Source organism: Saccostrea echinata, unplaced genomic scaffold (assembly GCF_033153115.1).
Source record: "Saccostrea echinata isolate AGI-Se365-2 ecotype Australia unplaced genomic scaffold, CSIRO_AGI_Sech_v1 ptg000047l, whole genome shotgun sequence".
Classification (NCBI taxonomy): domain Eukaryota; kingdom Metazoa; phylum Mollusca; class Bivalvia; order Ostreida; family Ostreidae; genus Saccostrea; species Saccostrea echinata.
In genome coordinates this window covers 5,164,590-5,190,173 of record NW_026889796.1, presented here as the reverse complement: position 1 = coordinate 5,190,173, position 25,584 = coordinate 5,164,590, and the positions used below count along the sequence as shown (strand labels likewise).

The window sequence follows — 25,584 nt, the reverse complement described above, 5'->3', positions numbered from 1 at the left end:
GTTTTTATGGATAACAAGCAAATTCAGAGAATTGTGGTACCCCACTTTCTAGGTCTTACTGGTTGAGGTGCAATGTTTTATGACATATTGTAGCTGTATTTTCTGTGCTTCATGCAAAAAAGGTCTTATATTTTGGAAGCAATAAGTTCTGGTTCAAAGTTATGGCCAAGATTAAAGTTTTTGAAAGTCAAACTTTGAAGTCTAAGTCATGAGGTAAGGAATCATAGTGCATTGCAAAATGTTATGTCACAAGTAATGCATATGAGTGAAAATACATGTATAAAAGCACTGTCTCTTCAATTGCATGAGCTACAGTTATCTTCTCTAATTAAAAAAAGTTATTTAAAAGTTATTACTAATGTTAACATTTTAGAAAATTAGGTCAAAATTCAAGATCAAGGATCAAGGTCATGGGGTCAAAAATTATAATGCATTTCGAAAGGTCTTGTCATAGGTAAATAAGGTAATGCACATGTGAAATATGAAGCCCTATCTTTTTTTCTCATTCAAAAGCTTTGACAGGTTAAAATTTTTGTGACAGACAGACAAAAAGGCATACAGATGAATGAGATTTAATGTCCCTGCAAAAGTGTGGGGGGAGGGGGGGACAATGTGCAAACAAATGAAAGTATACTTGAATATCATTTTAGGACTCCTAGTGGTTGCATGGTTGCATTTCTTGGTTGCAAAATGAAGACAATGTTTAAATATGAATAACCCATACCTTGTTTTTGAGGGAAAATTCTGGCTGAGGTCCTGTAACAGTGTAATCTGGTCGTCTCTGTCTGCACTCAGGACTTTCTGAGCTGTCTGGTAACTCAGATCTGTCAAATCAAATAGTAGTAGATGTAACAAGTATTAGCTTTCCTAAAAAGCTTGTCTGACTTGAGCAAATTTATTTTTACGTGAAGAATCAAGAAATGTTAAATACAGTGTAATCAACATGAGTCTTAGTCATGAAATGAATTCTTTTGCTAAGAAACAAGAAAATTTCAATTCAGTGGCATCAACATAAAATAAAACTTGTCATGAATTTATTCTGTGTATATTATATTACTTGTAATTTCTTTTTTTCTTAGATGTAGGAACCGGGGGGGGGGGGTGCCCCCCCCCCCCAATAATTTTGTCGATTTATATACATAGCTATTTTATGATTGTGTCACCTAAATCATGTAAATATTAACTTCTGATAACTTTTGTATGCTCTATAAGGAATTTTTCCTTGATAGTGTCCACCCTAAACTGCAAATTTCTGAAATTTCTTCCAACGGGTTTGTTCATTGGATACAAAGATAAAACCAGTCTTTTTGAAAGAAAAAGTTGCAACATATAAAAATCTAAACATCAATTGGTGAACAATTTTGATAGTTAAGAAATGTCTTATTTAAAAAAATGAACGTAGCTAACATCTTTGCATTTAAGGACAAATGATACAAAGAAAAAATGGATGTCTGGATAGGTGTATATTTTTGGACCTATTTTGATTGCAAATGATGCAAATAATAAATTTCTAAATTATTAAGAAATTGTAAACTTTCTATGGTGTTCAAAATTCTACCTGTCTTCAACCATCCTTATTAATCTATACAATTTTTGTCACTTTAAATCTTATTAATGTGAAATTTCGAATGAAAAATTAAAAAATATGCGGTTAAATTTATTCATTTTACTTATATAAACTTGGCTTTAGTTGTTATTTTCAAGATATTCAATAAAAGTTTGTTTGTATCATCTGTCCTTAAGCAAAAGAATAATCAACATTTATCCTTCACTTTGATAATTTTTGAACTATGTTATAGTTACATTATAGATATTAACTGGTTATTGGTAAATACACTCACAAGTTTTAATTCACGAGGGGCGGAAATCAAACATCTGCAAGTTATGAATATGTGTAGATTTATAAAAATTCTAAAGGTAGAGAGTCTTAGTATGTATTGAAAATAAACATCCATTAGTTAATCTGATAAAGATAATCGACAAGTGTTGACCTGATCAGCTTCATTCCTGCTGTTTTGCTGGACATAAATGATATGCATTCGAGAATGGCCAAATGTTATGTAACCTGTAATGTATAATGTGATAATAAATAGGTCCAGTACTCTGGCTTGTTTGGGTGTTTAGCATGATTGTTTTCTGTACTCCCCATGCTCTCCAACTGAATATGAAGTTTCCAAGATCAAGTTATCACAAGAATTCTATTGAACGACTTGACCACCAAGCCTTGGCTAAATCTAATACTGTCTGACGCCATGACGTCAGACAACAATTTCATGTGACATTTTCAGCAATCTGGCTGTGGTTAAGATCTGACGATACCTTCTTTGAATATCTGTTTTTGTGTCTATTTGTTATATATCAATAACATTTATCATCATTTTCTTAACTATTTTCAAAATGACTAAAATTACACAACCCAAAAATTGTGATATCAGCAATTCAAGGGATTTCGAACAAGATTATATAGGAAATGCAGTCCTCTGGAATCTTGCACAAATGCCTAGTAATGTCCCTCAGTTTTTTTTGAAGAAACTAATTAAAGAAGCAATCACAAATTCTTGGGAAATTTATACAGGTACATGTATATTATTGAGGAATGTGTCATCTGACATTACTCTGCAGTCAAACTTCAACATCTCAAACATATGGCCTGTTCAAAAAATTATTTGAGGGTTTGAAATATCAAAATTTAGACTCAGATTCATAGTAACAGACAGGACCACTGACTCATTACTTGTATTCATTATACTAGTGTTCGACATACCAATGATAATTGTGTTGTGCACGGGCTTATTACCCAGAATCTAATAAAAACTAAATACCTGCATGTACATATATACTGTATACTTATTTTATTATTTAAAATACACAGGTAGCTTAAAATTTAAAATTTGAAAGAGATGTTTAAAACTTTGTGACTAGGCAGTCACTAACTGTAACCCAGGCTTTCCTTCAAAACATGATCAACTCTGCATGACTTGTCAATAATATTCTTTCTATTAATGCCAGAGTTAATATTTTCCCTTATCTATATATGTAAATATTATTTATAGAAATTCATAACAAAATACAAAAATATTAGCATTTTTTCACAACTGACCTTGGAGTTCCCAGACTTTGAGTGCTGCCAATTCTGATGATGAGGCAACCAAATGACTCCTCAGCTTCTTTAAATCTGCTTTCTGCTCTGGATACAGCTCTCTGTTAAAAATACAGGGTATATAATTACATGCATGGTACCCTGAGACCTGTGGTCAGCATACATCCTATAAGATGTCAGCATGGTATTTATAGATTGCAGAAGTCTGAAAGGAGGAGGGGAGGGGGGGGGGGGAGCTTATGTGAAAGCATACATACTTTTAATGTCATACTTTTCAATTATGATTTCATAAATCATTTGTTTTCAAGAGTTGGTCATTCAAGAGAATCAGACATGCAAAATCCACTCCACTTACTTGAGTTTTGCAAAGTCAAATCCCTGAACTACATCATCTAGCTGGTCCTCTTCCTCTGTGCTGGTTCCCTCCCCTACAATATGTCAGATAAATTTCTAACTATAAAAGGATGTCCGTAGTTCCATCATAAACATTACTCCAGCAAAGTCTCAGAAACCAAAAATTTTACCTGTTTTAAAAGTGGTTACAGAGAATGGCTATTAATACCTGGGAGTGAGGCAAACAACCCAACTAACCATATATTTCGTCATTGTTTGGTTTGCTTCACTTAAAACAATTTACTTGTTTCACATAAAAATCTAAATAAATCATTTGCATTTCTTTAATTAGTTTCTTTTCAGCTTTTGTCTTCTTGCCAGCAAACAGTATTCAGCAAATAAGTGACTCAGAGTAATTTTGATTAGAGTCTAAGCTTTTTCAAAAATTTTTATTCAATTTTAAAGGTTTGCAATTAAGCCCTAAAACCGAGCAAAGAGTGCAGAGTCTTGGTGAATGTTCAGGCAGAAAATCAGAAGCTGTAGGTACAAGTAGATGTGGAAGACAGTAGAAGAGTCACAATCTTGGTATTGCTTAATTCCTTGCCCACCAATCTACTAGATATTGATGAAAAATAAGTCTCTGTATACACCCAGTGACAAAATAAAATCTCTCACTTTAATTTTGAAGAGCAAGTAAGAGTTTTAAGTAGGAATACTGAAGATAAAAGTTCAAAGAAAAAAGCATATACATGTACAATATAAATTTATTGTTACTCTTAAGCAGAAATCTATTAAGCCATGTGTCAACTTGATTCCATTTTCCAGTTGCATACTATAGGTTATTCCACATTTTTTGTTAAGTATGAATGTGATGCTAACTACATTAACTGATATATCACCTACCTGACATCTGAACATATATACCCTGAATGCTTACCTTTTACTAAAGGGAAAGATAGAAATCACATTACACTGAGAATGAGGTAACAGACAACTCATGATGACACTGACTCAGACACGACTCATGTAAGCATTTATTACCAATATATATTCAAACGTTTAAACTCAGATATTCTTCTTTTTACATGCATATTCTAAGCCTAAGCAAGAAATTGTGAGGTATTTTAGCACAATTTGATGACTGTTACATTTTTTACAATAAGAAATGTTTAAAAATATAATGCTTGAGTGCTCAACAACTCCCATGAAAAACAATCAAAAATTTAAGTAAAAACCATTTCAGTTTTAAATAGATTGCTGCAGCAAATTTCTGAATTTATGTTTCTCCCTCAAATTTTTAATTCAGCCTTCTCCCTTCACATACCTTCTATTTTGGTGTCATCCTTTGCTTTGTACTCTGTGCTTTTAATTGCTAACTCTACACCATAACCAGACAGGCGTGTCCTCTCCTCTGATGGATTCTACCAAACAGATAACACCAATTATTGTACCAAACAGGCAACACCAATTATTGTACCAAACAAGTAACACCAATTACTGTACCAAACAGGTAACATTAATAATTGTACCAAACAGGTTAACACCAATTATTGTACCAAACAGGTAACATTAATAATTGTACCAAACAGCCTAAAACAGGTAACACCATTTATTGTACCAAAGAAGTAACATTAATAATTGTACCAAACAGGTTAATACCAATTATTGTACCAAACAGGTAACACCAATTGTACCAAACAGGTAACACCAATTATTGTATCAAACAGGTAACACCAATTATTGTATCAAACAGGTAACACCAATTATTGTACCAAAGAGGTAACATTAATAATTGTACCAAACAGGTTACACCAATTATTGTACCAAAGAGGTAACATTAATAATTGTACCAAACAGCCTGAAACAGGTAACACCATTTATTGTACCAAAGAGGTAACATTAATAATTGTACCAAAGAGGTAACATTAATAATTGTACCAAACAGGTAACACCAATTATTGTACCAAACAGGTACCACCAATTATTGTACCAAACAGGTAACACCAATTGTACCAAACAGGTTACACCAATTATTGTATCAAACAGGTAACACCAATTGTACCAAGCAGGTAACACCAATTATTGAATCAAACAGCTAACACCAATTATTGTATCAAACAGGTAACACCAATTGTACCAAACAGGTAACACCAATTATTGTATCAAACAGGTAACATCAATTATTGTATCAAACAGGTAACACCAATTGTACCAAACAGGTTACACCAATTATTGTATCAAACAGGTAACACCAATTATTGTATCAAACAGGTAACACCAATTATTGTATCAAACAGGTAACACCAATTATTGTACCAAAGAGGTAACATTAATAATAATACCAAACAGCCTGAAACAGGTAACACCATTTATTGTACCAAAGAGGTAACATTAATAATTGTACCAAAGAGGTAACATTCATAATTGTACCAAACAGGTAAAACCAATTATTGTACCAAACAGGTACCACCAATAATTGTACCAAACAGGTTACACCAATTGTACCAAACAGGTTACACCAATTATTGTATCAAACAGGTAACACCAATTGTACCAAGCAAGTAACACCAATTATTGTATCAAACAGGTAACACCAATTATTGTATCAAACAGGTAACACCAATTGTACCAAACAGGTAACACCAATTATTGTATCAAACAGGTAACATCAATTATTGTATCAAACAGGTAACACCAATTGTACCAAACAGGTAACACCAATTATTGTATCAATCAGGTAACACCAATTATTGTATCAAACAGGTAATACCAATTATTGTATCAAACAGGTAACACCAATTATTGTACCAAAGAGGTAACATTAATAATTGTACCAAACAGGTACCACCAATTATTGTACCAAACAGGTACCACCAATTATTGTACCAAACAGGTTACACCAATTATTGTACCAAACAGGTAACACCAATTATTGTATCAAACAGGTACCACCAATTATTGTACCAAAGAGGTAACATTAATAATTGTACCAAACAGCCTGAAACAGGTAACACCATTTATTGTACCAAAGAGGTAACATTAATAATTGTACCAAACAGCCTGAAACAGGTAACACCATTTATTGTACCAAAGAGGTAACATTAATAATTGTACCAAACAGGTACCACCAATTATTGTACAAAACAGGTACCACCAATTCTTGTACCAAACAGGTAACACCAATTATTGTACATGGCTAGTCACATACTTTTTCCCCATATTATTTTAGCATTAACTATGCTCAAACGGATACAACAAAGTCGATTTATTTTGTTTTGCACCTTAAGCATTTTAAGTTATTAAAGGTATACTGTACACCATAACAATATTTGATTTCCTAAATATTGTACTTCAGCCTTCCAAAACTGCATCATATTAACTAAAACTTTGATATCATTTGCTATACACATGTACATGACTGTATAAATATCATTATAGCATCAAGTTTACATGTAAATCTTTAAGAAAACAAAACTGAATACCTTCACAAAATGTCTCAATACATAAGTAACTTCATTCTGCTTGGACAGAGATTTGAGTTTTTCATGTAACTCTGTAAAGCCTGGCTTTCCAAGTTCTCCATATAGTACAGCAACCATATTTTTATTTCCTGTCCCAGGATACACATGATCAAACTTGTAAACGGATGATTTGGGCCTAAAATGAGAAGCACTTCATACATCTTTTATTGTTAAAATTTGTACATTTTTATGCATTCATAATGCAACCAGAAGTCTCTGACGAGACTGTTGCTCTACTGGTTTGTACTCATAACGAAGGAAGATAAAAGTAGCACTTGGACTTGAAACTTTGCAACAGCTGCAATAAATAAAATGATGATCCTTGGTTTAGTCTCTTTTTGTGGCAAGATTTATTGCAATCAGACTAAAACTGTTGAAAGAATTTTACAGAAATTTAGATTTTAATAACCATGGCAACATCATTCAACAAAACCAAAAAACAATAAAGACAATTATGCATCTTAGTGTAGTCTACTTGTGTGCCAAGTTATACTGAAATCAGACCAAAACTGTAGGAAGAGTAGCATTTTGAAAGTATTTCACAGAACACAGAAATTTCTAGTCGCCCGTGTGGCGCAGTGGTTAGAGCGTTTGCTCTAGAGTCGCGGAATAAGGAGTTGATCCTTACGTCACAGGTTTGAATCCAACTGTGGGACATGAAGACCGGTCCTTCGGATGAGACCATATAAACTGAGGTCCCGTGTCGCAGTAGGTGCTGGCACGAAAAAGATCCCTCACTGCTCAATGGCCCTGAGTGCCGAGTAAAGGTCAAAATTTGCAGCTCTCCATCGGCAAATGGTGGCGTCTCCATATGAGTGAAAAATTCTTGAGAGGGGCATTAAACAATAAACAAATAAAACAAACAAACAGAAATTTCTATTTTTAGCAACCATGGCAACACTGTTCATCGAAAACATAAACCAATAAATAGAATAATGTATCTTAGTGTAGTCTACTTGTGTGCCAAGTTATACTGAAATCAGATCAAAACTGTAGGAGTAGTAGCATTTTGAATGTATCTCAAGGAAATTTCTGTTTTTAGTAACCATGGCAACACCATTCATTGAAATCGAAAAAAAACCATGTACGAATTATGTATCTTAGTGTCGTCTACTTGTGTGCTAAGTTACACTGAAATCAGACCAAAACTGTAGGAAGAGTAGCATTTTGAAAGAATTACAGAGAAATTTCTATTTTTAGTAACCATGGCAACACCATTCATCGAAATTAAATACCAATACACAGAATTATGTATATTAGTGTAGTCTACTTATATGACAAGTTTTATTGAAATCAGATCAAAACTGTAAGAGGAGTGGCGTTTCCAAAGTTTTTCAAGGAAATTTCTATATTTAGTAACCATGGCAATACTGTTCATCGAAATCAAAAACCGATAAACAGAATTATGTATCTTTGTGTAGTCTACTTGTGTGCCAAGTTTTATTGAAATCAGACCAAAACTGTAGGAGGAGTAGCATTTTGAAAGTATTACAGAGAAATTTCTATTTTAAGAAACCATGGCAACACCGTTCATCGAAATTAAAAACCGATACACAGAATTATGTATCTTAGTGTAGTCTACTTATATCCCAAGTTTTATTGAAGTCAGATCAAAACTGTAGGGGGAGTAGCATTTTGAAAGTTTTTCAAGGAAATTTCTATTTTTAGTAACCATGGCAACACCGTTCATCGAAATCAAAAACCGATACACAGAATTATGTATCTTTATGTAGTCTACTTGTGTGCCAAGTTTTATTGAAATCAGACCAAAACTGTAGGAGGAGTAGCGTTTTGAAAGTATTTTCCAAAAATCTCTATTTTTAGTAACCATGGCAACACCGTTCATCGAAATTAAAAACCGATACACAGAATTATGTATCTTAGTGTAGACTACTTGTGTGCCAAGTTATATTGAAATCAGACCAAAACTGTAGGAGGAGTAGCGTTTTGAAAAATTGTTTACAGATTGACGGACAGACAGACAGACGGACGGACGACGGACACATTACTATCGCATAAGCTCTTCTGGTCTTTGACCATTAGAGCTAATAAAAACATCAAAAATAGAAGCAAGAATAGCTAAATAGTTTCTCCTAGCATTTCTGCCATCTTTTTATGATAAAAAGATGGCAGAAATGCTAGGAGAAACTATTTAGCTATTCTTGCATCTATTTACTTTTATTTAGCTATTCAAGCATACATGTATAAAACAAAATAAATCCAGACACCTATAATGAAACCTTGACTTTCACTTTTCCCTTTATCAAATATAATGTACATGAGTGGTTCAATTATTACAGCATGATAACTTGAAGTCTTTAAAAAGAAAAATACACAAAAAGAATAAATAACTTCCCCGCCCCCTTCTCCTATATTATTGTATATGAAATATAAAGATCTGGTAAAAACTAGTATTAATGTTACTTGTTTGCAGCTGTTTTGATGACATCATCAATCTTGCTGATGTCACATATCTTCTCTCCATTGATGCTAACAAACATATCACAGTCCTCTGGAGCTGGCTCCTCTTTGGACATCTACAGAGACAAACAGACAAAGCTTAACAAATCATTAAATGGACAAGATAGATCTTACAAAATCTGCATTGTTTACTAACTGAAAATCTCGATTCTAAAGACTTTATGGTTTGATTTTGATTTTTAATATTGTTTAAAGTTACATAATGAGTCAAAACGTGTTTCTTTTAAGATATTTGTATCATAAAGTGAAAGATATGTGAAAATATGAGTATAGCAAAGTTTTGACAAACTCAACTGCACTGTAAAGCAAGTAAAAAGACTGTAAAGACTGCAAAATATAAGTGCCTAAAAAACAAGGGTCACATCTACTGTATAATTGTTATCATCTATATCAAGGTATTGTGACTTATTTTTAGCAGAAAACTTTTAAACATTTAACTGGAGCATGCAAAGGTGAGGAATATGTTCTGATAAATCTTTTTTGAGGACTGTATCAAAATCCTAGATCTACCAACATTCATTTGTTGGGACTTGAGACCATGGTAACTTCCACTTTTCCGCCATGCATACAGAACAAAAATCCCCCCTCCCCCTTTCCCATTTCACCTCTGAATCTTCAATCTCTGACCCCAAAAAATGAATAAATCCAGTGACTAGTTCATCACAACCAAACTGTACAGATAAAAAAAGTATCACAATTGTTATTTTTTGCATGTTAATAAAAGTTTATTTATAATTTTTAGCTTACTTACCTGTTGAAAATTTTCTATAGCTGGAGAGAAACTTCGCAGCGACAAAGAAAATCTCATCAATCTTATATGTAATGGAGATAACACTTTGCCAGCATATTTTTGAATTAAATGGTAGTTTGATTGTGCTGTGTCTATAAAAAAAACATGAAATATCAATAATACATGTATATTTATCCTATTAAACATCCCTGCTCTTTCAAGAGCTCATAGACATACATGTTTCTGCGATTTTAAATCTGAAAAGAAAATCATCCCTCAAAACATTTAGGATATATTCAAAGACACACCTCATGTGTTTGAATATTTTAACAGTCACACAATTTAGCATTCAATTTTTCACAAAAACCTTTGCAAAATTATCCTTCATAAGTGATGAATCTTAAAATATCAAAGTGGAAGCAAAAAAGTAAGGAATATATGACCCTTCTTTCATACTGTAATGCTCTTTAAATATTGTACAAGTATTGTGTGGACAGACAGTTTACTTAACTTTTAACTTTGATTAATTAACTATCATGATTATTGCCAAATGTGTTGAACTGTTCCATCATTTTTTATACATTAATCATGTTAGTACATGTAGTCCCTTTTGTCATCAGTCTATCATTTTACTAACCTGACTGAATCTGTTCTGGTGTTAATGTAGAAACACTATCAACAAACTCCCAGAATTTCTCTCTGCTTTCTCCAGCAATATATTCACTGCAATACAATTTTTACAATGTCATTTTACTCTTAACCATCATTATTGTTAACATTTCAATTTTAACTTGTCTTACTGGTTATATATATAAATTTTCTGGAGTTTTCTTCACTTTTTTTCAAATCATTATTTTCCTGACCTGGCTTCAAGCAAGAGAGGAGTTGATGACCACTTTGCATCCAGTGACACTGTTACTGGTTTTTGCTTGGCAAAAGCCATTGTTATAAAAGTCCAAATATAAAGCCACCACATCTGAAATAGACAAATTCAATTTTTCAGGTGTTTTTATAATACCGCTATAGATTAACATGTAAGAACACAGGAAACCCAAACTGAAATCTGCTAGTTCCTCACACAAATTTTTGAGTGAAACCTTCAAATAAAAAATATATTGGTGACCAAGATTTGGTTCTTGAAAAGAGCTTAAAGGAAACAAAAAATAATTGCATCATCTTCACTATCCAAGGGTTTCTGATCCACAACTCTCCTCGTAAACCCTTAAATTGGCCTATGGTGCTTTCAAAAGTTGGGATTGTTTACGTCACGTGATCTTGAATCTTACACATATGCACAGATTGCATCACTGACAGAAATAAAAAGCGTATTTAAAAATAAAAGTTTTTAAAGACTAATTAACGATTAACAAGCAGGTATAGAAGGATATTTGTTTGTTATGTAGAGTGCAAATCTATATCTGCAATATAGATTCCTAATGACATTATGTGCACATCTGCTTATAAAGTTGGATAATACCATAGCTACATATATTTATAGAATATGGCACATCATCTTTCAGATCATTGTTTACTTGTGTTTTTCATTTCAGAGACTAAAGGGTTAAGATATATCCCAAACCGAGATCTCATCATTTACAAAAGCATTTGCTGATTGATGGAATTATATCAATTGACTCCAATCACAACTGGAGGAAAAAAAAATTCAGACTTTTTGTTAGTACCATATACTATAGGACAAGGGTTTATGAAGAGAGTGGCAGGTCAGAAACCCTTGGCTAATGAAGATGTAATTGCATTTACTTAAAAAAAATGCCTTTCTTTGATAATTTGAACCATTTAGAGTCTGTTATGGGGCAACTGAAGTATGACAAAACATGTGATCCAAAGCACAGTCTACACTGATCGAGTGCAAATCTGACCTTTTACATTCCAGAGTAGAGGTAGATCCAAGTTAATCATGTATAGATCTATAAAGATTTTTACAGTATCCAGTTATAAACACAATTGTGTTCATCCTAACGGTCACACCCTAAAACAACAGCAGTAAAAGAGGAGTCAAAGTACAAGTCATATTTTCACCAGTCTAGAGCTATACAAGAATGGCAAGACATGTTTTGTCTACAGAGGCCTGTAAATGAGATTTAGTCACACGTTCACTTGGAAACTAAAACCATCAGACGTTTATTGTCTTTGGTCAGATATACATAAATATTATTTGTGTTTACACTGTCAGCTGACTGAACCCGGCTTTTTAACCATAATTTTCCAAACAAATCATCAATGATTGAAAGTGGAAATTTTTTAACAGCGGAAAATTGTTGAAAAACAAGTAACAACCAAAGTCCCCAACAGATAACCTTGAAATTCATTACATTCGTTCACTGCAGGAGAACTTTTTAAGAAAAAGGAGCCTCAAATTTGTTGCTTACGTTTGTGGAGGCCGCCATATTGTAATTCCGCTTGTGATGTGGGAGGATTTCATTGGCTAAAATAATTTTCCTAGTTTACTCACACAAGTCTAACTAGAACTAATTGATTACATATTTAATTTTTCGATAACAATTTCAAATCATCTCATCACTTTAAGAACACTCACTGCTTTTAAACTAAAACAAAAAGACTCGCAGACAAAAACTGAATGGCGGGAAAATTCAAATTTATAGGCACTCCGTCTGGGTTACAGAGAAAAATCTGACAAATTAGGGATAAATTGTTGTTTATTTAAAAAAAACTATACACTGGACAACATTTCTTACATATAATTGTTAATTATGTTTAATATATTCATCTATATCAACTTAAATTAATTAATGCTATATTTGTCACTAAATTAAGAACAAGTTCCCCTGACACACCCTAAGATTTAGGGTGCTTATCAATGATTATCCTCAAAATGAAGAAAACATCTTTCATATAGTTTCTCTAAAAATCTTAAAATCCAGGCCCATAGCAACGGTTTCAAAAGTGCGGGAGGGGGGGGGGGGCTTGCCAAAAAAATCTCTGACAAGCCAAAAAAAAAAAAAGAAAAGAAAAGAAAAAAACTAATTTACTGTCCAAATCGCGCAATTTACAACATCAAAATGTGGAGGGGGGACTATAGCATCTAAAGGAAATAAAAGTGGGGGCTGCCCCCCCCCCCCCCGCGTTCTATGGGCCTGAAATCTTCAATTTAACAGTGATAAATCATTTTCGTAGATTCATGTTAATTTTTATCCTGAAAATTTTGTAAGCAACGCAGTTAAATCATATTTGTTAATCTTCTTTAATTTTGCCCTATATAGAATTCAAACGCATTGTATCTTATATCAGTACTTCAAATTGCTTTTCTACTATAAGTATTTTTTGCAAAGTTTTCTGTAAAGAATGAAAATAAAATTTTTAGATTAGTTGGCCAGAACGTGCTGCAGTATTAAAAGTAAACTCATGCAGTACATATGTATTAAATTGTTATGTTTTCCTTATTTTCAGATTGAAAAAGAGAAATATTTGAAACTGAGCTAGTCTGACTTTCCGCTTTGCCGCGTTTTCCCGCAGGCCTCTTATATTTAATAATCTTTCCTGGATATCATTATATGGGGCTTAAGAGCCCTCTATACACTGCACACAAGAGAGTTGTGATTTTGTGGTATTTTTATGCAGATAGAGTGATCTGCCCTTTGACCAAGAATAAAATAAATTGAAATGTACAGTTTATTACTTAATTTGTGATCAATCAAGCATTCATAACACTTTAATAGGCCAAGATGAATAGACAGAACACTTCATTTGCAGGTATTTTTCCCATTTAAGTAAACAGCAGTGATTTCTGTTCATCAGTACTTCATTGTCTTTGAACATTTTTCCTGGGGCTAAATGCAAGGCACCCTATGTTGAAAATGTGATAGATAAGCTCAATACTTACACCTTTACACACTATAATTTTCTCAATGTCCAAAATATATTTTCCTCTAGTGTATAGAGGGTCCTTAAAGTTGACCCAAACTTCACGTTGTTGTTTCTTGTAGAGCCCTAGGTAACAACATACCCAGATCAGCCGATACAGGGTAAATGCGGAGTTTGGTATAGAGATCTTTTATCCATTCTTCAGCCTCTGTCTCTTATCTAAAATTTAATGTTGAATATGCCCTCTTTCATTTAACAATCAAAACTTCATGGATATCTAAAATAATTTCTTCATCACGGTGAAGAATACACTATATTAGAAACTTAACATCATTTTAATTATCGATTATTTTTATCATCTTGAAAAAAAAAATCCCATGCAGTTCATTTCAAAACTTAATTCTGACATCCCAAAAGATTCATACGAACAGAAAACAAGGACACCAGTACACAAAGTTATATCTGTCTCGAGAGCTTTATTTCATTTTGTTCCTCTTTTTTCTGTTTGATATGGACCTCATTTGAATCGAACCTAATCAAGGGGGACCAAAAGAATCGACCACTCACGACCAAGAACCTCAATCAGTAACGTAATCAAAGATAATGAAATCTGAGATAATGGCTCTTCTTTGTGATTGGTAACCCTAAGATTTACAGAAGTCATGGAAAATGGAGTGTATGTCATTCCCAGGGTCAGACAGTAGATTTGTAATATATTACAGAGACTGGAACGCGCTTTTCTTTTCGCATATCGATCCATGCACGGCTTCCAAGAAGCAAAGGCTTGAGTCGCGGCAATGTGCAGATATTAATTATGATGTTTATTCACTTTTCACGAAATGCAATTCCAAAAATGCCTCTCGGAAAGCCGGGCACATTTCTACCACTTTATCAAATGTGTGGAAATTGTGATTCACATCCTAATGTTGCAAATCGATCGGACAGATTGAGCATTAACGAGCTAGAAATGAAATAACACGATACATCGAGTTAAAAACAGACTGTTTTTGAAAATTACGTTGTTTCTGTGTGTTAAGTGCTTTTTATTTTGGCAGTGTCGATTCCTGCATTCCCCTGGGAATATGGAAGGATGCATTTTTATCCTATTGCAAAGTATGTGAGCGGTCGATTGCTTGCAAAGAGCTGAGAAAAATCAGGAGTGAAGACGGCATTTAAGCGTTTGACTCATCTGTCGCACCTTTTCTTGATCTTCTGGCATTTAGGGTAGAAAAAATGTGTCTTCTTGACATTTATTAAATGTCATACGAAAGTAAAGCCAATGCTCTAGAGTAAGTGCCGCATTAGAATTTCAAAAGAAATATACCAGATTCAGCGGCTGTGATTTCAACACTGGAGACGCCCCCGAGTTGAAGAGGAGATATTGGCGTTTTTTCCTATCCTTTGTTATTGAATAAATAATTTTGGAGTGACGCAGTCCTGTGTTCTTTCACATTGAAGACCTGTCATTCCAGTGCTTGGGTGTCAGAAGTAAGAGAAGCCTTGGGTTCTTGTCGGTTTTATGAAGAAGTCTATTGATCTTGGAATTGGCTGATTTCGGAGGCGTTAGATCCGCGTAATTATTCCATTATTTTCAGAGCAAACCGTCACTGGTCGAGGAACTTTTACCAAACAACTACAAAATTAAGAATAATTTTGCAGTATGGAGAAAGTTCTATATCGTAGTTTCTATTGATCTCGTCAAAATTAAGTTAAACGCTTTGTGAAGGAACGTTTACGGCGAGCAGATGCCTATGGACTTTAGTCACGGGGATTTCTCGGAAAGGATTCTTCTATAATGTACAAAATGTGATACATCTTTTAACGGATATAAGTACATTACCTATATCAACTATGTCTTCATTGTCGCCTTTTACAAACACAGGACTAGGGTATGGTATGGGGATCTACCGACCCAGAAGGCCAAGCTATACGTATGCAACACAAGTTCCTCGTCAGAGAACAGAGAGTTACAGGTATGCTGTTCGTAAAAGTACAGGGGACCCTGAAAATACTGACTTCATTGAGGGAATGACAAACTCTAGTAAACGGGGTCGTAAGGAAAGCTATTTTCAAGCCGTTAAACGAGACGATCGGAATGTGGAAATGGCCCAAGTGGAAGTTAAAATAGACCCGCCAAAATCTGAGGAGGAGCAGACGATTACAAATAATAGACACTCTCTGAACAAGCTTCCGGATGAACATATTAATGAATTAAAAAGAGCAATTCTGAGAAGAACGAAAAGTTTAGAACGAGAGAATCGTGTTCCAGATACTTATATAGCTCCCAGAAGTGTATCTAACGATCAACTGAACTTGCCAGCTGAAAATCACTGCTTCAACAAACCTGATACAACAGGGACTCCAAACTCAGAACTCAGTAGCAATGTTCCTTCCATTATTCTCTTCACTTTTAAGAAGAACCTTGTGTTTCTGTGCATTAGCTTCATTCTATTATTTTCAGTATTCAGAGCCATTCAGAATCTCCAGACTTCCATTAATGACGAGAGGTATCTAGGAGTTACTGCCATGTCTTGTGTACATGGTGCAATGTTTGTTACATGTTTGTGGGCTCCAACTTTCATAAACCTCATGTCTGCCAAATGGGCAATAGCATGTGGAATGTTTAGTTTCCTTGCTTGGACCGGTGCCAATTTTTACCCCAGTTTTTACACCCTCGTCCCCACAGGTCTTTTCTCGGGGTGGGGACAGGGGATTTTATGGACTGCTGAGGCATCGTATATCTTAAAATTGGCCTTTGATTCTTCACGAATCACAAAGAAAGGCATAGACAAAGAAGTCTTCAGATTTAACGGCTTTTTCCTTGCCGGATTTCAGACGACTCACATTTGGGGAAATTTAATTTCATCCATCATTATTTCTTCCACAACAATAGACGATTCTGGAAATGGTGATGTAAGTGGAGAACTTGATACAAACTTCACAACAATTACCCATAACCCCAGCAGCATCAATAAATGTGGGGGATTGTATCCCTGCAGTCCCGTTCCAGGGGGTGTCATGAAGGTTTCAGGTTTGTGTCCAGAAAGCAATTAATGTACTAAATATTCACATTTACCAATACATGGATCTAAGTACTTCATGGGTCAATGTTCGTAAAATGACAGTTTAGTTAAAGGGGAAATTTTACTGTCTCTAAATACAATTATTTTTACATATTGTTGTAGAAAATCAACATATTGCATTCGTTTTGGTAAAAAGAGATACATTGTAGAAACATTGCATTGGATATGAGGGCGAAATGGCAATAATATCGTGTTCTGCTCTGATTCTTAGAAAGGGGTGCATGTGTTTTGATAAACGTAAAATAGGCAAACATAGCTTTAACACAATACTTCCTCACTACCAGTCGAACAATCTTCTGCCGTTGAAAAGCAGGCGGGGTTGGGGATGAGGGAAGAACGAATCGGGTACATACAAATCTGACATGTTTCAAACACTCGGTGTAGGAGAGAATTCGTTCAAATGTAAATTCCATGCCAATTTTTTTTAAATTGAAATTCATTCCTTGTCAAACACAGAATTATTTCCTTTGCTTTTTCTAATACAGAGAATGAATTTTAAAATTGTGCATTTGATAACTAAATAATAGTAATGTTAATGAATAATAATTTGCTTTTTCAATTTGTTTTATTGTAATCGGTATTAAATTTACATTCCATAATTACATTATATATGAAATAGAATCTGTTTATTAAATGCATTTATATTAAATCCATTAATGCAAATACATGTATAATTACATTAAATCGTATGATATACAATTATAGACTGTTATAAAACTACGTTCCATTAGATAGATAATCCAGTGACTCAAATTAATAAGAATTTTTAAAATCATAATTCATTTATCCTTTTCTTGCTTTTAAGATTATCCATGATGATTCATCCGCGTCTTTTTCCCCCTGTAATTCTGCGGACATACTACATGTATTATTAAGGAACTGATAAGATCATAATAATTCAGTTGAAGTTATTTTTTTAATTTCTTACACCAGGTATTTCAGAACTTTTAATAGTATGCTGAAATACATTTTTATTAAATTTTAATTAAAATCCTAATCTAGACTACATATATTCTGAAGCATTTGACAGCTAGAGGGGGTAGGAAGTTTCGGGGTTGGAAGAGAGGGAAACTTAATAATTTATCTATAAGTTGATCGTTTACGTTGATTTTAGAATACTAATATTTCAGGGAAAAAAAGAGGAAAATAAATATTTGGCGTACCTTCGTTATCTTGATGAAAGAAATGTCTATAAAAGGATGATATAGATACAACAATTATTGATTACCGTATTCTTTGTATATTACGTAACATTTTGATGTTTTGATATGCGTTCTTTTCCAATTTTTTTCTCCTCAAAGTTAAAAAAAAGATGGATATAGGCCACAAGGTTCACCCGAGTAACATTTATTTACCTGGAAAATGACAATGAAGAGAAATAAAACATCCAATTGCACGGGGCTTAATTGGCATAGACCCTTTATCCTTGCATTTGGGATATTTAGATTTAAAGAGATGGGAAAAATGGCGAAATATTAATGTATTATATTATGTTTAACTGTAAAATAATTAGAGTTTAGATTGTAGTCTTGTATTATATTAACCGCCCTGTGAACTTTTTTAGTCTTTAAAAAAAAAGAAAAGAAGAGATTGCTGATGAAATGCCCTTAAAAATCAAACTGCCATTTCATTTTGAAATATCGAGGAAATCTATTTTCAATTGGGACAGGGTCTTGTTGCCAAATCTGCATGGGACAGATAATAAACCTTGATTGTAGTTGAAAACTTTTTAGCTCACCTGAGCCGAAGGCTCAAAGGAGCTTTTCTGATCAAAATTTGTCATGCCTTCTTCCAAGGGGAAATAATTATGAATTCGTGAAAAATTAATGGTATCATTTTAAAGTCTTCTTCTCAAGAAGCACTGTGCTTGAAAATATGAAACTTATATGTGGAATCATTGTGAGGTAGTGTAGATTCAAGTTTGTTCAAATCATGACCCCTAGGGGTAGGGTGGGGCCACAATGGGCGATCAAAGTTTTACATAGGAACACATAGGAAAAAATCTTTAAAAATCTTCTTCTCAAGAACAGCAAAGCCATGATTGGTCATATCTATATGCAAGCATCCTCATGTAGTGTAGATTCAAGTTTCAAATCCTGACCCCCGGGGTGGGTGGGGCCACAATGGGTGATGAATGTCTTACATAGGAACACAAAAGAAAAAAATCTTTAAAAAATCTTCTTCTCAAGAACAGCAAAGCCATGATTGGTCATATCTATATGCAAGCATCCTCAGGTAGTGTAGATTCAAGTTTCAAATCCTGACCACCGGGGGTAGGGTGGGGCCACAATGGGTGATGAATGTTTTACATAGGAACACATAAGTAAAAATGTTTAAAAATCTTCTTCTCAAGAACAGGAAAGCTATGATTGGTCATATCTATATGCAAGCATCCTCAGGTAGTGTAGATTCAAGTTTGTTCAAATCATGACCCCCCGGTGGTAGGGTGGGGCCACAATGGGCGATCAAAGTTTTATATACAGTAGGAATACATAGGAATAAATCTTTAAAAATCTTCTTCTCAAGAACAGCAAAGCCATGATTAGTCATATTTAGATGGAATCAGCCTCAGGTAGTCTAGATTCAAGTTTGTTCAAATCATGACCCCTTGGGGTAGGGTGGGGCCACAATGGAGGATCAAAGTTTTACATAGGAATATATAGGAAAAATTAGCAACAGCCATTTTGTGTCATATTGATTCAAAAGCATCCTTATGAAGTGTAGATTCAAATAAGCTCAAATCATACCCCCCCCCCCTCCTCCGAACCACTTCTATATTTAAACTTTTCAAGACTGAACTGATTTCTGCTTTTTCCTAGCCAAAGTGCTCAGGTGAGCGATGTGGCCCCTGGACCTCTAGTTAAAATCCCATTGTATCAACATTATATTTACGTTTTAGTGATACAATGTCCTTTTAAATATTACAAAAATATGTTGCTTTTAAGATAATTGAGACTTTTTGCACCAAGTCCTTTTGATTTGAACCAAGTTCTTTTGATTTGAACCAAGTCCTTCTGCATGGGATTTTGACTAAATTGAAGCTTTAGAACACGAGTTTATATTCAAATCAGTATAAGAAAATTAAGTTCTATATTTCAATGATTGTAATTAAATTGTTCTTTTTTTTAAAATTTGCCTTACAAATATGTACATGAAATTAAATCGAGGCCACATTATGGTTCTGATGTCCAAGACCTTAATACATGTATACTTAAATCTACACTATATAAAAAAAAATGCTTGCACGAATTTCATGAAATGAAGTCGAATCTACACTGCATGTGCTGCTTATACATATGTACATGTATATTATTTGACAAATAGATGTTATATTTATATTTTCCTAAATTCGTAACCCTCGATCTGGCCCAACCCCGGATCCTTGATTTGAACCAATTCAATGTACTCTGCATTAGTTGACAAATTATTTTTAGCTTTCGAGGCCCAATAGTGTAGGAGTGAATGACACTTCCTTACTTGTTTATTAGTTATTAATTAAATCATATCGGGAGAGGGCAAAATTCTTACGTGCAAAAATTGAGCTTTGTTTACTTGGACCCCATGCTTCTTGAAAAGAATTTTCAAAAGTAATAGACAGAGGTGCATTGGACATACATGTACTTGGATTGGGAAATAAATCGTTCCAACCTTAATTGGGCTCGGGTTAGCTAAAATACATACGAACAAGAAAAAAATCAGAAAGAGTAGAGTATGGGTTTCATTACGCCATTCTATAGATCAATACCGAACCATCTTCAGGACGAGAGCTTCCAAGATGGTGTGTCATCATAGCATCTAATTGATATCTCTCTCCGATCCACCAGAAAGCTTGTTAAACGACTTGAAAGGAAGACGATATGATGTTATCTGCATTATGAACCTAATTTAATGCATTTTTAGAGAAATTCTTTTGTTGTTGTTGTTGTTTTTCGTCCTCCTGTATAGTTCTTCCCGAGAAGAAAATCTTTCGACCGCAGAAACCATTGCCACAGGCATGTTTTTTTTTTGCATGGCTAATTCTTATGTCCATTTTGGGACTTATTTAGGTCTCCATTAAAAGACTTGGCCCAGAAATAGATAAGTTGATTTTGACGGTAAAATATAGCCAAGCATTCAGAATAAAAAAAAAATCGAGAGAATGATCAAAACAACAGCTACTTGTGCGAAGCACATTTTAATTTTGTTTGTATTATTTTCAAAATAAGGATTGAATATAATTTTTGCAGAAAAATACTGTATCTCAGTATTTCTGTTTGTTTGTTTGTATTAATACCCTCATTTTCTAAAAAAAAAAAAGTTCGAGTCATCCTGGTCCGTCCGTCTGTCACACTTTCTTCTTTAGACCTCAAACCCCTCTTTTATTTTTAAGCAGTAACAAATTCAACTTTCGGAATATGATATATGGTGTCATTAAGATATGCAATAAAGTTTCAGAGTTTTCATTTTCATCAGTCCTGGGGGCCAAAATGGGGTCCGAAAAAACAACGTTTTTTTCACAAAAACCTGGTTCCAAGAACTCTTACATTTAACCCAGTAGCCAAATCATCTTTTGGAAGATCATACGTGGTGTACTGTAGTTGTGCAATAAGGATTCAGAATTTTCATTTTCACCATAGGGACCAAATGGGGGTCGATCAATGATGTTTCCATGTGTCCAAATTAGGCCGATTTTTTTCTTCTTTTTTTCTTTACAGAAAAAGATTTTTCTGAAACTCCCTCTTTTAAAATCAGAATTCATCACAATCTTTAATTTCGGACCGGTAATGAATTTATTATTTGAAAACTAACATAAGAGTCCCATGGTCATATATTGTAACTCATATGTGCATTTTATGCTTAAGTTGATACATGTATAATCGTATACATATTATATGTAAGTTATAGAATATCTTTTGTGCCTTCTTCGCTAACCTACATGCATGTGAGGTACAAGGGAGCTAGCATATACATTTAGAGGGAAACACTTACGTGTGGGTATTACTGTCTTATGACAGCATCTATTTTTTTCCTGGTCGAATAATCCTTAAATAAACACAGAACTATGTCACAGTATTTTCTGTAAGACAAAAGAATGGTGGTGTTTGAGGTGCAAACTTCTGTATCGCCGTCTGATTTGAAATAACCTGATATAAATACAGTGAAACCTGTATAATCCGACATGCACTGGAGAAAAATTTTGTGTCGGAATAGAGTGTCGGATTGCACAGTGTAAAAATCATGGAAAATTATAAAATGCATGCATGGGGATGGAAATAAAAGTTGGAATTCACAGTGAAACGGATAGCTCGGGTTTTAGGTTATAGTTTTCAATGTACTTAATAGTGTAAAAACAAACCGTTTTATACACCCGTGAACAGTCTGATAAGTTATTGAACGACATGACGATGTTGATGAAAATCATCTGAAATTATATCGCATGAACCTAAAAAGAGAATAACTTCAATATTACATTTTTTATTCCAATTAAGAATTTAAAATATGTCATAAGCTCAAGTGAATCATACAATAAAAAAAATTATTTTTATTCCTAGACAAGGTACACAAGCTTAGAGAATTCTCTGTTTCCGTCAAGTTCATATTTTTAGAATAAGGCAATATATTGTTCTCTGTTATTCAATCAATTTTGATTTTTAACTTCTTTTCTTTTCTTTTTTTTTTTTTTTAACATTAAGTGTCAAAAAATAATACAGTAACTTCTGAATGTCCTGTTTTCATGTCGAGGGAAAATTAATCAAGAGTTTTTATTTCTTTTCTTTTTTTTTGGGGGGGGGGGGGTGTTCGGGAAGATATATCGTATCAATACTGGAATATATTACACACAAAATAATTTTAATAAATTCACGGTGTCTAAAATGCACTCTTTTTCCGTAGTAGAGTGGTTACAGTAAAACTATTGACAATTTACTAATCTGTTTTAATTATTGGGGGAAAAAATAGCCTATAATTGCTGTCGATGTAAGTGATGATAAATTAAGAAAAGCTTTGTTTAACTATTATAGGTACCACTTTAATTTCATTAATGTGTACATTTCAATGAACAGTTTAAAAAAATTCATACAACTCTGCATGCAAATTTGAAAAAAAAGACTTGCATGACAAAAATTCAAATAAAAATAAGAAGTGATTGAGCGATTCTGATAGAGCGTTCCTGTTCAGGGTTTTCATCTTAATTTTCAGATGAGCAGAAATTACCAATGTTATGGAAATTAATGGGAGCTTACATTGTCATCGGGTTCGTTGGATTCTGTCTCATTTTCTTCTGTTTAGATCAGATCGGAGCCAGGGTCTACCCGGAGAAAACTGGACTTCAGGTACTTTATACAATAACAGATTTGTCAATTCATATATTACTCACGTATTTCTTGCTTCGGAGGTTTTGAAAAGTTGTAAAAAAAAAAAAAATGAAAATTAGTACGTGGATTTCCTCTAAATACAAACTTGACGTTGTTTTGACAATTAGCAGCTGTTTCCCCTTCACCTCCCAACCATGCTTCGCTATTACTATATATTATAGATAAGATGTCCTTGAAGTAGGGTTTTGACATAATTAAACATAATGGTGAACAACATGCAAGGCATATAAAGCATTTTAATCGAGTTTACAAGTAATGCCTTGGCAAAACTTGTGACAAGACTCCAACATATCATGACAAGGGCAACGGCATGCTCATAATTAATGTCTACAATGCCATGAATTTTAAAAATCACATATTTCGTTACAGTATTTGTATTGAAATGTTCCATATTTACAGATATATCTCCAGCATCTCAGTTTACTGGTAGGCCACAAGACATTCCGTCTTCTAATACCATTACTCATTTTTAGTGGGCTGCAACAGGGCTTCGTCTACGCAGACTTTAATATGGTATTCAGGTTTTTGTGATTACGATCTCTATAGAAATCTCTCTCTCTCTCTCTCTCTCTCTCTCTCTCTCTCTCTCTCTCTCTCTCTCTGACAAATTAATTCATATTTTAGAGAAAATTATTGTTTATTCTATATCATTTTATAGGCTTTCGTTACATGTTCACTGAAACTCGAATTTGTGGGCTATACCATGATAGTAATGGGAGTGGCCAATGTCTGCATTGCGGTTCTGATTGGTGTATGTGCAAATCACGTGCCACGGGAGGCGGTGTTCGGAATCGGAGGAGTAACTCATATTGGAGTGATGATCATCATGCTCATATGGGTTCCAGACAACAGCACGTTGGTTCATTTCGTAATCGCTGCTGTCCTGGGTCTCTGTGATGCTGTATGGCAAACACAGTGTAACAGTAAGGATTTATAGGCATCTAGTTTTTTTTTTTAAATAAAGGAGTAGAGGGAGAGTTTGAAAAAAAAATACTGGCTGAAAACCCGGAGCTTGCGGTGATTAAAATTCAACAAAATATGAGTCTAATCAGCAGTTATTTAATTATTTACTTTTCCTATTTGTAGCTCTAATTTGCATCACATGTCCAGAAGCGGTAGACATTGCTTTCGCAAATTACAGGATGTTACAGAGTCTGGGCCTCTTCATCGCATTCGTCAGTGATAGATTTATGTGCGTCTATTCCAAACTTTACTTTTTAATCATCATGTTGGTGGTATCCACCATGTTTTACGTGCTGGCGGAATATCGAGTAAGGCAAATCGACAACGTTGTTGATGAAGTGTTCGAAGAGCAAACCACTGTTAACCGGTCACGTGACAATTAGCCATCACTTAATGATTTTGACACGTTCCGGTATTAATTGTGTATTGTTGATGACTTGTGCTTCCCATTATTTAGTTGTTTTGTTGTGACAATTTGTTAACTATTTGGAGTGTGAATTTGCTTTTTGTCTGAGAATGATTTATATCTTAGTGTGTTTTGTATGAAAGTGTTGTGGAAATATACTGATAGGTGTAGTGCTAAATTTGTATTATTCATACAAGGAAGTAGAATGGGCATGTCCATGAAAATCTATTGAAATTTTTAAACATAAAATTATTAACAAAGTGCATGCATAAATATCAAATGATGCACTGTATTTTAAAAGTAAATAATTTACAATTAATTCCTAAGCATATATGGCAGCGCACCCAAAACAAATCAGCAACTTTAGTTCACTTCCTGAAATTAACTATAAAATTCTAGCTCTAAATCTTCTAGAGTTTGGCTATTACGATTATCAAATATCGTTTTATTGCCATTTCTGAAATCTTAATCAACTGTTATAAATGAATTTTTAGGAAATAAAATGGTGTTTTCTGGGTAAGTGTTTGTCGTTCATATGATCAGAGCTAATTTTCCATAGATAGAAATTACAAAAAACGCTTGGAATAACTTCCGAAATGTGTGTGAAAATGGAGATATCTGCATTAACAGCTCAGAATGTAAAAATAACGAAAATTTTGAGAAACTTCGTGTATGACAATTTTTTGTTGTTATACATTTTTTGTTAAAATCATCAAAATATGACATAATAATCAATACTAGTATTGTGTTGTAAGCTGTGTAATTGTGAAT

The 25,584-nt window shown here is 33.8% G+C and overlaps 2 protein-coding genes across 2 annotated transcripts in view; one reads left to right on the top strand and one right to left on the bottom strand.

Annotated features, from left to right (window-relative positions):
* Nucleotides 1-14,693, bottom strand: part of LOC133202821 (UDP-glucose:glycoprotein glucosyltransferase 1-like) — a 50,091-nt gene extending 35,398 nt beyond the window's left edge. Inside the window, exons 1-11 of the mRNA XM_061338699.1 lie at nt 14,576-14,693; nt 12,556-12,611; nt 11,029-11,141; nt 10,803-10,888; nt 10,187-10,317; nt 9,379-9,491; nt 6,916-7,090; nt 4,758-4,854; nt 3,456-3,528; nt 3,101-3,201; nt 725-824 (exon numbers count right to left, since the gene is read on the bottom strand). Of these exons, the coding sequence (XP_061194683.1) occupies nt 725-824; nt 3,101-3,201; nt 3,456-3,528; nt 4,758-4,854; nt 6,916-7,090; nt 9,379-9,491; nt 10,187-10,317; nt 10,803-10,888; nt 11,029-11,141; nt 12,556-12,611; nt 14,576-14,693 (1,163 nt within the window). The remainder of the gene's footprint in view (nt 1-724; nt 825-3,100; nt 3,202-3,455; nt 3,529-4,757; nt 4,855-6,915; nt 7,091-9,378; nt 9,492-10,186; nt 10,318-10,802; nt 10,889-11,028; nt 11,142-12,555; nt 12,612-14,575) is intronic.
* Nucleotides 14,694-14,833: 140 nt separating this feature from the next.
* Nucleotides 14,834-25,333, top strand: LOC133202666 (protein unc-93 homolog A-like). The gene is made up of 5 exons (XM_061338523.1): nt 14,834-17,039; nt 23,269-23,402; nt 23,844-23,957; nt 24,103-24,367; nt 24,531-25,333. Exons 1-5 carry the CDS (start codon nt 15,860-15,862, stop codon nt 24,788-24,790), a joined length of 1,953 nt encoding a protein of 650 aa, XP_061194507.1. The 5' UTR covers nt 14,834-15,859; the 3' UTR covers nt 24,791-25,333.
* The last annotated feature ends 251 nt before the right edge of the window (nt 25,334-25,584 follow it).

Excerpts from the sequence above, each read along its gene's own strand:
- LOC133202666 (XM_061338523.1), top strand. The coding sequence starts at position 15,860 with ATGTCTTCATTGTCGCCTTTTACAAACACAGGACTAGGGTATGGTATG. Across the intron at positions 23,403-23,843 it reads CGGAGAAAACTGGACTTCAG|ATATATCTCCAGCATCTCAG; the intron begins GTACTTTATACA and ends CCATATTTACAG. Across the intron at positions 23,958-24,102 it reads TCTACGCAGACTTTAATATG|GCTTTCGTTACATGTTCACT; the intron begins GTATTCAGGTTT and ends ATCATTTTATAG.